This window comes from Pyxicephalus adspersus, chromosome 6 (assembly GCF_032062135.1).
Source record: "Pyxicephalus adspersus chromosome 6, UCB_Pads_2.0, whole genome shotgun sequence".
NCBI classification, from domain to species: domain Eukaryota; kingdom Metazoa; phylum Chordata; class Amphibia; order Anura; family Pyxicephalidae; genus Pyxicephalus; species Pyxicephalus adspersus.
In genome coordinates, this window is record NC_092863.1 from 26,905,688 (window position 1) to 26,919,552 (window position 13,865).

Below are 13,865 nucleotides of genomic sequence, written 5' to 3' on the forward strand. Positions count from 1 at the left end.
TGAATTGGTAAACCAAAATGTTACACATGTGCCCAATTTCCTCCCCCATCTTTGATATGGGACTTATTTCCAAACTAATGGTATATGCATGCACAAGCAAAGCCTCAGTAGAACCTCAGGAACATTATCAGGTCCGCCATTTCTTTATTAATAAATTGTTAAATAAAAGTACCTCCTCTCACCTTTAAATCACTCATAGCAGTTTTAGTTTTCTCTAAATCCATTTAGTGCAGTTGTACTTCTAGTTTTGCAGTATTGGCTCTCATTTACGAGTTTACTTTCAGCTGCTTAAAAAACAAACAAAAAAAAAAAAAAACGAGTGTCTACCAATCTGCCTATCTTGGGACAACTTGGTAAGAAATCCCATTTGGGGGGTGAATATTACTGCTAGAGCTTTTCTTACTTTCAGAAAGGGGGGCATAATCCAAAAAAAAATAAAATAAAATTTAAAAAAAATTTATATACACACAGAAAAGAAAAAATTATGAAGTTGCTTGTGCTAAATAGCACAATGCACAACAGAAACAACATTAGTTTACCACTTTTTTGGATTCCTATAAAAAAAAATCCAAAAGCTGTAGGCCGGGGCTTGCCTTCTAACAAAAACAGTATGTATTTTATTTGCTCCATTGGCCAAATGTTTACTTGGCGACGCCCCTCTAAAAAAAAGGGCTGTAACTATCGTTTTTAGTAATTGCAATCTCTTAGCAAGCCAAACATCCTTAGACTGATGAGCATGTTTCCTAGCCTTCTGATCCTAAGCACTGAATTGCAGAAAAGATGCAGGCAGTAGGTTTCAAAACTTGATAGTACACACTGCACAGTGTAAGGGGAGCAAAAGTTTTCTAATTTAATGGCTGCTACAATTATTTTTCCCCAGATATTGGTATTGTACCCCAGGACTCTCTCTGTATGGGATTTTCCTTCAACATGGAAAGGTTCATGTAATTAGGATGTGTGAATCCCACTCACAATCTAAATATTTCATCCTGTAAATAACCTTTGTATATCTATACAATAGAATTGCTAATTAAATGTGATTAAACTTTTAAATGTAATGCAGGGGGTGCAGACCTATTTACTACTATGCTGTCCATGGCATTTTAATTAGTAACAAAATGCTAAATTATGATCTACTGACCTATACTTTGGGCACATGTAATTACCTTGGCATAAAGTAAAAAAAAGCAGCAGAGACAATTACCTGAAATCCAATGTGTTATTACAATTTAAAATACCATTGATCTTGGAAGTACTTTTTATAAGCCTTCATGTAAAAAGTCAGTCATCATGGCATGTAGGCAGCATAAGCAACCCATGACTAAGGCCTTGCTGAAAAGGATTGCAAAGCATTTTGGAGGAATACCCTTCTACTGCCTATACTTATCCTTGCTGCACTTCCCTACTGCCCATTGGAGCCCATTTTTTTATGTACAGTAGAGGCAGTGTTCACCCCTAAATTCAAACCACAAATGACAAAGTTACAACACTGTCAAAGGAGGTGGAAATTAACACTATAAGATCCTAAGCACTGTCCTAACATAAGTATTTAGCACTTATAACAGTGGTGTACTTAAAAAAGCCACCTTGGGACACTTTTTACATACATATCTCCTATTAGGAAAAATATTGATCATGACTAACAGAACAGAGAGGGGAGGTCTACATTGCACCATACATCATGTGGGTGTACCTGGAAGAACTAGTGGGGGATATTGGCTAAACCAGGTACATTGGGCACAGAAAGCTAGGGTTATTAGTCTGAATATTAAACAATTCTTACAGACCATGTGCTGTAATAAAAGCTAGCCCCCCCCCCCCCCCAAAAAAAAAGCTTTACAGCTTTAAAACTGATAGTTATGCTGCAAATAGTAATCGCAAACTATATTGGGTCAATTTTCTTTATAACAAGATATTTGATTCATATTTTTCTAAGGATTTAAACCAAAAATGTTTCTGGCCTCCCATAACAAAAGGTACAGTCATGGTCACAAAGCTTTTCTCACTTTAATGCTAATAAAACTAGCATTTCATTTTCTAGTGTGCTAGATACACTGTGAATCTAACAAATGTAGTAATCCTTCCCTAAAAAAAAAAAAAAAAAAAAATACTAAAAAGGATTTAAAAGAAACCTTTGATTTGTTAGTTATCATCCGATACAAAGTTTTAAAACAAAAGCAACATTGGAAAAATATTGATTTTGACTGTATAAAATCTGTCGATAAAAATTTTAGGCCAAATGACATTAGTCCCAACATCATTCAATCTTTAAATGAACAAATGACTTGAGTTGAAAGGTTTCCAGTTACACGTTCTACTACTTGGGGTCCCAGCAGTAATTACTACATTCTCAGGAAAGCCTTCTTCCACGTAAAACAAAAGAAAATGTCCTTTGGTGTCACGATTGATCCAATGATTGTGTTAAGTATATACACACACACACACAGCATATATTGTGAAAAGTCTCCTTTTAAAACAAGGAAAAATAAAACGACAGGAAAATGGAATGTGTGGTCTGACGTAAAATCCCTTGAGCACGCAGATGATCATCGTATGCCGGGTAAGATAGTAACTAAGGTCCCACTGAAATACACCAAATGATTGCCATTGCAATATACATGCTTTGTTAGCAGCGCTCTACTGCATGCTGGAGCATCTAATGCGCACTGGACATCGAGAATGCAATAGGTTCATGATCTGGATAGTTCTGGCTTCTGGTGAGGAAGCAGATGTATAACAGTGGATCCTTTAAAGGGGGGGGGGGGTAAATAAAGGCAAACTGAGGTTATGTATTCTATAATCTGGGAAGTCCCTTTTCTTCTAAAGATAATTTTTCCTGCATCATTTTAAAGTCTTCAGTTGCAGCTGGTCGCATTTATCGTAGCACTGTCCGAGCACGAGGAATAGTGTGGCTATTAAATAAAAAAAATGTGTAACCGATTAGAATCCAAAACAATGACACACAAAAAAAAATTACTAAGGTTTGGTGACATTCCAAAATTAAATTGTACAAAAACAAACAAAAATCACACTAGTAAGGAAAAAATTACACTTTGAAATAAAAGCAATAAACAAGAGATTGGGGATTTGATTTCCAATCACATATTGCTGTATTAGTGTAAAAGTGGCACAGACAAGTGGATTTAGGAAGGCTGAAAGAGCTGTTCTAGCACATATTGCAGGCAAAGAGCAGCAGAGCCTGGCAAGGACCATAATTTCATTAAGCGCATTTGGTGCAATGCAATCCTTTTCTTCTGCTCAGGAATCACGCTGTGGGGAAAGTAGAAAGAATTGTAACAAGTAATGAAACAAGCAAAAGCTTAATTGTGAGAAATTTTAAGGAGGAGTCAATGATTTAAGATGAATTCAGGTAAAGCAAAGAAATAAAATGATTAAACATGAGTACAACTAAAGTTTTTAGAAAGCATGTAGTACTAATAGAAAATAAAAAGCACCCGGTTGGAAGGGTACTGATAGACAATATAAGTTATTCTATATGGCAGTCATTCGACATGTTGTAAGCAAGCACACCAAAAGACTTGTTCCACAGATAAAAGGGAATATCCTTTGTGCAGCATTCCATAAAAAAATCTAACAAGTATTTAATAGTTTGAAAGCATCATCCTACATAGATGGAGAAAAAAACACTACAGTACGAGGTTAAAAACTTGAATTTTTTTAAAAAATGTATTTTTTACCTAAATATCTGAGACCTCCTTAAGAACATTAAGGCCATAGACTTAATACCAAAAACATTAAAAATCTGGTTTTCAGCTGACATACACAAAGTTTACATATACAGTATTGTTTTGGCACTGAATATTCCTCAAGAGCCAAATGTAAACAGAAAGGGGAAAAAGATTTCTAACAGGTTAGAAGCAATGCCTATACCAGGTCTCCACAAGCCTCTTAAGACCAACTGACCATTGTCATTCTGGGATGGGAAGTACAAGCTTACCCTCTCAATGTGCTGCTCCCTGCAGAAGACCTGGTTGACCTTTTTGTAAACCATGAACTGCCAGTTAAAACTGATCTGGGGTTTTGCACACTGGACTGCAGAATTACTCTGAAAGTTCAAAATAAAATACAATGATGTGGCTCGAATAACACACACCTTATGTGCAAACATAAGATGAGGTTTTAACATGGACCAACAAATCCAGCATCAGAAACTAAGCTTTCAAAAAAATCCACTTAAGCATTGGGGAAGTATTTTTTCTAATGGGTCTTTTGTCTCAAAAGAGTAATAAGTCAATCTATACTTCCACCCAATATTTTGCATGGTTATCAGCCTTTTTTTATACAGAAGTTAGTTGTCCACTACTCTATTGACTATTGAAATTTCATTGTAAAACATTTGTCTTGGTGCTCGCCAGGTCTTGAAAAGACTTTAAACAGCCAGAAAGGTCAGCTGAAACTGGTGAAGTCAAGATTCTGCAATTTTATATCACAAAAGTTGGTAAAGCTAAGAAATAAGATCTGGATTTGCTGGTATGGAGATGGTGTGGGTTTAAAATAAGATGAAAAGGGCTTATACAAATATAAGCTACTGTTTCCAGCAGTACATGCTCGTCAAAATAATATAACAACAATATATTATAATACATGGGCATAAAGGGATAAAGAGGTATTTTTATGCAAGGCTCTGGTATCGTCATCTAAATATTTGCTTATCTTTACAGCTACTGACCCAGAAAGGACATGGACATATCAGGTGTCTTGACAATGTATTTAAACCGGTTTGTATCACACCTATAACCCATTAAGTAGTCAATTATATATTTATCCCCTCTTTTTGAAGTGGGACAATAATCCTAACCGAAGTTATTTAACCATATGTTCCACTCAAGGAATATCAACTGCAGTTGTTCCAGACTTGTCCTACGTCTACAAAACATCATTTTTATTTTACCTCCATTTCCCTCTCTAACAACCCAGGTCTTGCATGTCCAAAACCCTACCAGCTGAAGTTTTCTAGGTACTAGAACATGGCTTACTGCTCAATTCAGATCTGGAGTTCAAGGGTATTTGACTAATTCAAAACATATAAAAAGCTCATCTAAAATAGTCTTCCCTAAACTAAATTATTTTTGTTACCATTGGAAGTTATTCTCTGCATCAAAGTATGACTTGGTAAAATGATTCATAAGGCGGCTTTTTGGGTACACAACTAGGATAACCTAGGCAGGGAGGGGCTACTGGAGGTGTCGTTGACTATACCACATGCTGAAAATATCATCTGCACCCTGTCTAGATAATGAAGCCTTGCAGAATGGTCCAGTGATTGCCCAAGGGTTGAAGGGAAAATGAGGTGTAAATTAGAGTACAGCAGATGAGATGCCAATCTCTTTTGCTCCTCAGTAATGTCACACTTCCAATGCAACAATCCATGACAGACTGTAGCATAAAAACATACTAAAAAAAAAGGCGTCATTAATTTGTTGAAAATCTAGGATAGGGAAATACAAGGTAGAGGTTTGTGATTTGACACACACTTTTTAATAGCACCTAGGCATTATAAATGCAAGCCAAGAAACATACTCAGATTCTGGGTATGGAGGACATGCTGTATGCATCCCCCTAACGCAAATATGCCAGGGATTGACTGCTCAGATACCCAACGCTGTCACATAGGTATGGGGAAATGTTCTGATCCAGTGCAATTTACAACTTGGAGCTTACACGGGCAGGGTTGGCTAACTTCTACTCCTGGCAGCTGAAAAGATTGGTAGAAGGAAGAAAAATCTGGTAAGTGCAGGTGGTGAGGCTAGAAAAACAATGGATCGGTTTTCCCTTAATAGAAGACAAAGGAATCATATTTACCAATCTCTGCATAGGTTTCCTTTAAATTAAGTGGTATATATTTAATCCCCCACCTCCTGATATCAATGAACAGAAAATGCTATAAATATTATTTTTATCTGTAGTTTAATAATGCCGGTCTGATTTATATGTCTGTCTTAATTCAAGAGGTACCGAATATAAATCATATGTTTAAAAAAACAGATTCAAAACATCCGTTTTTTCCTGCTCAGCAGCAGAGACAAGACAACATCATCCATCCCTGAAAGTTTCACTGGTCAAAAGTGAGCAAGACTACATACACAGTTCTCATCCGATTATTGTTTCAGGACTAGAAATTATATATGGCGGATCCATGAATAATGTGCAACCGCAATGCAAATGAAGGAGAGATAGTATAGCTTGCTTTTTCTCCCCCTTCTCTATAGACCCGAACGTTGCTGTATGTACAACTATCATTCATGCATTATTCAGTCCTTTGTCATTTGAAAGGATCGTGAAAAATCCTTTCAAACAGAAGTCTAACATGTGTACACAGCCTTAGCGGTCGACTTTACACGGGGGAGAAAAATTGGAATGTGTGCATACTTTTTAATAGATAAAAGGAGGATGAAGAGAAAAGTTGCTCTTTAAGGCAATATTTTTAACAAATGGAATACAATCTTTTATTTATATTCAGTCAAATAAAATAAATGTATTAACATACACACATATATGGTTTTAGTACTCATATCTAGATTCAAGATCAAAATGTTGTTTCATCGGGTTTGTTATAATGTACATTAGTAATGTATTCAGACCACCCCCCCCTCCTTTTGTACAATTCTGGCATTTGGGTACAAGTTCAATTACTAATCTTCTATCCTTTTCATTTACATCGCTACCAGGTCAATATACCAATGTCTCAATTACCGGAGGAATCCCACGAGGGCGAAACGTGTCAGGAAGAGACCAAATAACAGGAAAATTACCTGTATTGACCCTCACTCCACTGGGGTTGGTGTACATTATAACCAACCTGATGTAATGTATCTAGAGTCATAATGTCAGAGTACTAAAACCATATATGTGTGTATGTTAATATATTTATTGAATATAAATAAACGATTTTATAAAAATATTGCCTTAAAGAGCCACTTTTCTCTTCATCCTCTTCTTATCTATAAATGTCCAGGCTCGGCAACACTACCTAAGTAGTCATGAATTCTATCCCTTAGAAACTGATCACATACCAAACTTTCTAACGTTTTTATTAACATTTTCAATGAACTTCAACAAACAGTATGGGTTTTCTACAGCACAAAACTGCAGAAGACACAGATGATAAAATTTAAAAACACCAATGCCAAGAGTGTCATACAACAAGTCAACAGGACCTACAGATTGTATACATCTCTTACAGCAATCATGGAAGGCAGGGCATGGTAACTCCAGAAGCCGACTACTGAATCTTTTGATTTGATTTCCTTTTCATAAACAGGAATAATCCTAACAGGGCATGGGACACTACATGCACAGGTAAGTGCACATGTTCCTCTGACAAAAATAAGGATGTTTGAGGATGCGATTGATCTCTTACTGAAATCTAAAGTTTCAAAATGTATAATCACAATGAACGATTAAAGTGTACCTCCAGCCATTTTTCTTTTAAGTTTTGGATAGTGTATTGTAGGGTTAAGGGTTTGTTATGCTGTTTGTACCCCGACATTAATGAGAGATTTAGCAGAAACACTTTTTCTAAGAACAGCTCACAGGTACAACTTCCTCCTCTTTTAGGGTATATTCCCCACCACCCAGGAAGGGAGAGTAAATCTTTCCAACAAAGATATAGACTGCATAAAAAAACATTGCAACGACTAGTTTAGGCCAATTCTTTCTTGCTGACACACTCCCCATTACTGTGGCCCTATGGCCATCTAGGGATGTTGGTGGAAAGTTTCACAGCACATAATTTAAAATATGGTATGTTAAAACAGTAGCGAAAGAAAACAAAGCAGGGGAAAGCGGACACAGCTCATGCAGGGGACACAAATAAACAGACAGAACATATCTAATGGGACACTTACACCAGCCATTTTGCCATGGTCCTGAAGACTACTATGTTCTTAAACCATCAAAACAGAATAGCGGGAAGGGCACAGGGGAGCCCCATAAAATCCACCAGGTGACAATGCCACACAATGTAGTGAACAGCATAGCTAGGGCCCATCTAAAAGGGGAAAAGATGGAAGAACAAAAATGCAGATGGAGAAGCAAGGAAGTTGATGGTGCATTAGCAGCAATATGTGCTTGATCTGCACAGTCAAATCTTTGAGGGCCACATATGTAAGTACACAGATAGCTTTGCTTGGGATTGCTGCATAAGTTTTCGATTTTTAGGACAAGTATATCTATAGCAAGTAAAAAAAATACTGATTGATCTTACAGGAAGTGACAAGGACACTGTATTTCTGGTGAGTGCAAGTATTGCAAGCAATACTATTATCTTCTTCTGTAAACTACTAGTCTACTCATCCAATGAAGATGTCCAGCCTGGGTGACAAGCATTGCTCCTTTTATAGTTACAGTGTAGGAGTAAATGTAGCCACCCAAGTGTTATTTGCAAAACAGTTGACAAAATAAAGCCTAAAAAGAGAAAAAAAAAATGCAGCTACCTCAATAACTTGCAAGAAGCAATAATCTCAGATTGTGTTTTGGATTTAAAAATATTTGCAAGAACCATGTACTACAAAAAAGCATTGGGTTTAGAAAACCTATTTCCAGGTCTTAGTATTTTTCTGTTCTAAAATTGAAGGTCCACAGCATCTAGATGTTTGCTGCATCCAAATAACCCTCCTTGGCTAACATGAACTTTAACGCTTAGAACATACATCATGGCTGGGTTTATTCAATATTCCTAATTTTTAGACCAACATATTACATGTGTAGGTTTACAAAAGTGTGAGCATGGATAGTGAACTAAGTAACAAACTGCACTGTAGAGTTAACTAGGAAATCTTAAACATTTTTTTATAGCTCATGGCCCTCAAAAGTTGACTGGAGAGCTCAGACTTTTCAAAGCCATTGTGAAAGTTAATGGGCCGACTTGGGACAATATATAGAGAACAAAGACAACACTGTAAAAAAATAAAAATAAAACTATGGCCAGTTATTTGTATATTTTTTTTTTTACAAATGATAAAATGCTTAAAAACAGGCTCCTATTGAGATCTGTAGCTGCAGACAAGAGTTCTGAGACCACACCTGGACAATTTCACTGGATCTCTTCACTGGACAGTTAAGAATGTTCTAATGTCTACAGCTACAACATCACAGAGAGCTTGTTTAAAAGATTGACCGCTTGTTAAAAATATGTAAATGGTTAGCTGTTCATAACCTAGCAACAGATTCACATAAAACATTCAAAGGTTAATCCTATTTCAATGTGTTGTTAGGTGACATTTACTCTTGCACAATAGAAAAACAAGTTTAAACAAAACAGGTGCACACTCACTGCAACATAAAAAACATTGTTAGTATTATTCTAACAAGAACACAAATGTCACGCTTTGGGTGACCATTTTATAAAATTTTTAATAATTTTATATTACTCAAATTTGTTTGTTGTATATTTTAAATCATACGATTTAAATTACACAATATGTAACAATAAAAGTAAAAACAAAGAAAAAATGTTATGAAATTTCAAAGTGCACCTGTGTTCAGACTTTGTGGCCAAAAAACAAGACCTGCTTTTTTGTGGTGTCCCCTTCCCACTTGTCTAAATAAGGGTTACATCCTCTTACCAGCCAGATCTGGGGAATGTAATCTGGAATACTCCCCATTCCCTAACAAGGCAGAAGATCTCCTTTTAATCTCCTCACCCACCTTTTTTCCCCCTCCTTAAAATGTGCAAATTCCACTTTTCCACTTCCACAAATTACAAATTCTCAACAACGCATGGAGGAGCCCCAAAACAAGCACACATGATCTCTCTAGTGGATTGTAATAGCAGTAATGCAAAGACCACCACAAGTCAAGGTTTGTTTAAAGTGCTTAATGCTTGATCCAAATGTTTATACTTTAGTGAGCACAGGTTCACTTTAAAATTAAACATTAGATGGTTGCAAGAAATACACACCAAAATCTAAATTCAATGATAGCAGTTATGATTTTAAATTCAGCCTTCTCAAGCCTAAACTGTGCAAGTTAAATAAGGCCTGAAATACTGAATATTCCAATCCCCATGTCTCTATGTAACCCTGTTGGATTAAAGGCCCAGGCTGTACATGAGCACATGAGAGTGCTGTCCCTTCCTGTTTTGTCACAGAATGAATACAAAAGTTAATTTCAGTTTGGTTAGAAGTCACAGGCTGATGTAGAGTCTAAAGATTCATGGAGCTCTACAAGGGTACAAGGATCATCAATGAAAACTAGCACAGGAACTTGCAGGCAACACAAGGTACCTACACAGATTTGATGACAATGGCTGATAACTTCAACACTTGTTAATCAATGTCATGTTTGATACTTGTGTAACCAGTTAATGAGTCTACATTAGGATTTGTAACTTACTCCCTTTATGGTAGTTTACCATTGTTAAAATTGTAAATTATATAATAAAAGCAATTACAAATCATTCACATAAAGCATCTTCACCATAGTGTAGTCTGACAAATACACATTTGATGATAATGGCTAGTGTAAGAATTTAAAAACATAGCTGGAACAAATAAAATAAAAAAAAATTTTTTCTAGATTAACCAAAATAAAAAATCAGCAAGTTTGGCATTCTTTAAAAACATGCAGACAAACAAGGAACATTGGTAGAAGGTAGTACAAAAAATGATTTGGATATGCCATATGGGGATTATCAGTTGTTCTAAAGAGCCAGTGGATGTGAATAAATGTACACATTGGGCAATTCTTTAATCTACCTAAATACAGCACCATATGCTAAACCCAAGACTACTTGATTACTTTTAGTAACTTATGATGTCTAGTATCTCTGCCTCCTCTTATCAGTATGCAAAACATCTCCCATAACCATTTCCCCAGAAAGATCACACAACAAAAAAGCTGCATGGGGTGCATTGGTGGAAGCAGTCAGATTTGAGGTAGGATTATTAGATCAGGTATTCGTGCTCAATTTTAACAGTTTATTTAAAAACAGTAACTTCAAAGTCAGCTTGTGTGTTTCTCATTTTTTGCCTTTTCCAAAACTCCGCTGCTAAAGAAATCATGTGTTAAAGCATACCTAAACTCAGAATTTTCACTTTACATAAAAGGGTTGTCTACCTGTAAGGTAACAATTCTGTTATTTTTTTGTTTTTTTAAATGCAACAACTGTTATATATAAAAAAAAAAAAAAAAAAAAAAAAAAAAAAAAAAAAAGGGTGCAGCCTCGCCCCCTAATTCTCAATCGGCTAGGGCTAGGCGACTGAGAATGAATGCGAGCGAAAAGCCTCCCAGGATTGAAGGTAAATGTATTCCTTTTGTTTTGGGGGACCCTTTGAGTTTAGTTCCTCTTTAAGCTCTATGTCACTCTTTACTGGAGGTTACATGTGACATTGCTGGTGTCTGGTGTTCAGTTGGCTATCAAGCAAACATCCCACTGTAGGAGAAAGGGAAGTGGAGTAAAGAGGAGTATGTAGCTGGTGGTATATTAAAAAAAAATTAAAAACTTTTACTTATAATTTATCAAAACCATCAGATATCGAGATTTTTGCATATCCATTAAAACAAGCATAAATGTTTAGGATATAAATCAAATATAGACTTCTGATCTTTAAAAATAGGAGAGAGGAAAATGCATAACTCTTATTGCTTAATAAGTGTATTGTTTCCCTACCCCAGAGGTAATATATCATAAACAGGAAAACAGAGAGAAAGGACTGGGGTTTTTTTGTGGCTTTACTTCAAAATATGTTTATTATGAATACTTATGTTCCATATAAAAACGTAGTACCATATTATGCAATGTTAATAAACACACAAAAAAAGCACCAGGTTTAATATCCTTAGGCAACCTGACAGGATATTATTTGTGGTAATGATAATTGTCTCAACGCCGATGCGTTTCGCCCACCAGGCTTCCTTAGGGAACATGTAGAGACCTTTCAAATGAAAAATGGTGATTCATTAGTTGTGTTCAGGCATTCCTTAAGATATAAATTTCTTTCACAGTTATTCAGACGGCTAGATGGCTGCAAGTTATACTAAGGCTGTCAGATCAGAGCAGTGGTGAGTGTGAGGCAATTCATTGAAAAATGAATTGCCGCACACTCACCACTGCTCTGATCTGACAGCCTTAGTATACCGTGCAGCCACCTAGCCATCTGATGAAGCCCGGTGGGCGAAATGTGTCGGAATTGAAACAATTATTACTCCCACGAATAATATCCTGTCAGGTGGCCTGTGTATAATAAACCTGGCGTTTTTGTTTGTGTTTTTATTAACATTGCCTATTAATGTACTACCTTTTTATATGGAACATAAGTATTCATATTAAACATATTTTGAAGTATAGTCACAAAAATCCCCAGTCCTTTCTCTCCGTTTTCCAGTTTCTGATCTAAAAGATTTAGGAAAACTGCTTCCTAAAGGAAATGATTAAATCACTACATAAACCAACAATGGTCAGTGACAGTAAACACAAGAGAGATTACGATACTTCCATATAAAAACAGAAGAAAACGCTTCATGCTTACTTGCCATTTTTATCAAATGTAGAAAGTGTAGGTAATTTTTAAGCTGTAAAATGTATAATCATTTTTATTTTCTCACACAAAAACAAATTTTTTTTTTCATTGGTGCCCCCTTCCCCCCCAGTTCAACATACAAAATAAAGTTGAAGAAATGAAACCTGTGAGTGAGGAAGAACATTGCATCCCAGGATAGAAGACCAGCCTCTACTTCAGATTGTGAGGATATGTTTTTTTGGGGGTTGGAAGGCTGGAATAAAAGTAAAAGATGAAATCTGCCAGTAACGAAAAAGAGGTAAGAAGACTTTAAAAGAACTGAAGATGTCGGTGGATAGCAAAGAACAGCAAGTGTAGTTTTTTTACACATATGTTTTTAATTACATTTTTTAAAGCAAAGTTAGAATACAATTGGACTACAAATGGAATAATCTAAACTCTATCTTCTGATCAGACTGTCAAAGCTTTACAGGAGCTACTAAGAAAATCCACCCTTTTTCCCATGGCAGTTGTGACATAACTAAGCTTCACACGCCCCAAGCTACATTATCCCATACCTCTGTGGATTCCAGCGGTAGATACCTGAAATGTAATTGAGCCCATAATATTAAGCTTATGCTTTTTGGAGACAACGTGGAGGACAATAAGCTGGTCAAAGAATGGCTACAGACACAGACTCAAACCATTAGGAGGAACAGCAGTTAGGAAAGACAAGTAAGCACTACATTCCTCAATAAAGAATATAGTAAAAAAAAAAAAAAAAAAAAAAAAAAAGCATGGCCAAAAAAAAAAAAAAAAAACTATCAATAAGACAAACTTACGACAAAGGAGCAGCAGATGGCATTCTTGTCTGTCGCTTGCACTTAAGGGCGCGGAGCCTATCACCCTGTGTCATACTATTGGTTTCTTCATCATCACTGTACTGTAAAAAGAGTTAAAAAAAAATAAATAAAAACCAATACTAATAAATTTAACATGAATATAAATATAAAAGAACGGCTTTAGAATAAATAGGTATGCATATTGTCCAAAGGGTAAAACACTACTTCTTGACATGTAATAGTTGGAATGTAACATTGAAGAAATAAAGAAGTTCATGAAACAAGGCTTTTCCCCATCTACAGCAGCAGTTCAGTATAAAATTGAATTTGTGCAGTGATTGATTTGGTGCCCGAGAATTGTAGGAGAAATAAATGCCACTGAATTTCCTTTAGCTGTTATGTACATAATGATTTGAATTGATTGTAATAAAGCATGCACTGGCTACATACACAGGTTAGATTTTTTTTTTACATTAACAATTACTGACATATTGATAAAGCAACTGACAATTTTCTTAACTTTTTGTGATTTAATCCCGATGGCTTGTGAATTCAAACACAG

The 13,865-nt window shown here is 35.8% G+C and overlaps 1 protein-coding gene across 13 annotated transcripts in view; it reads right to left on the bottom strand.

Annotated features, from left to right (window-relative positions):
• Positions 1-290: 290 nt before the first annotated feature.
• CDC14B (cell division cycle 14B) overlaps positions 291-13,865 on the bottom strand; it is a 93,144-nt gene continuing 79,569 nt past the window's right edge. For 3 of the 13 annotated variants that reach the window (XM_072414996.1, XM_072415004.1, XM_072415000.1), the window contains 3 exons: positions 13,304-13,404; positions 3,959-4,066; positions 291-2,912 (listed from right to left, as the gene is read on the bottom strand). In XM_072414996.1, the coding sequence (XP_072271097.1) occupies positions 2,876-2,912; positions 3,959-4,066; positions 13,304-13,404 (246 nt within the window). In that variant the 3' untranslated portion in view covers positions 291-2,875. Of the gene's footprint in view, positions 2,913-3,958; positions 4,067-7,868; positions 8,012-12,622; positions 12,736-13,303; positions 13,405-13,865 lie in introns of those variants that run through there. The other 10 variants (XM_072414998.1, XM_072415005.1, XM_072415001.1 and 7 more) reach the window with 7 other exon arrangements.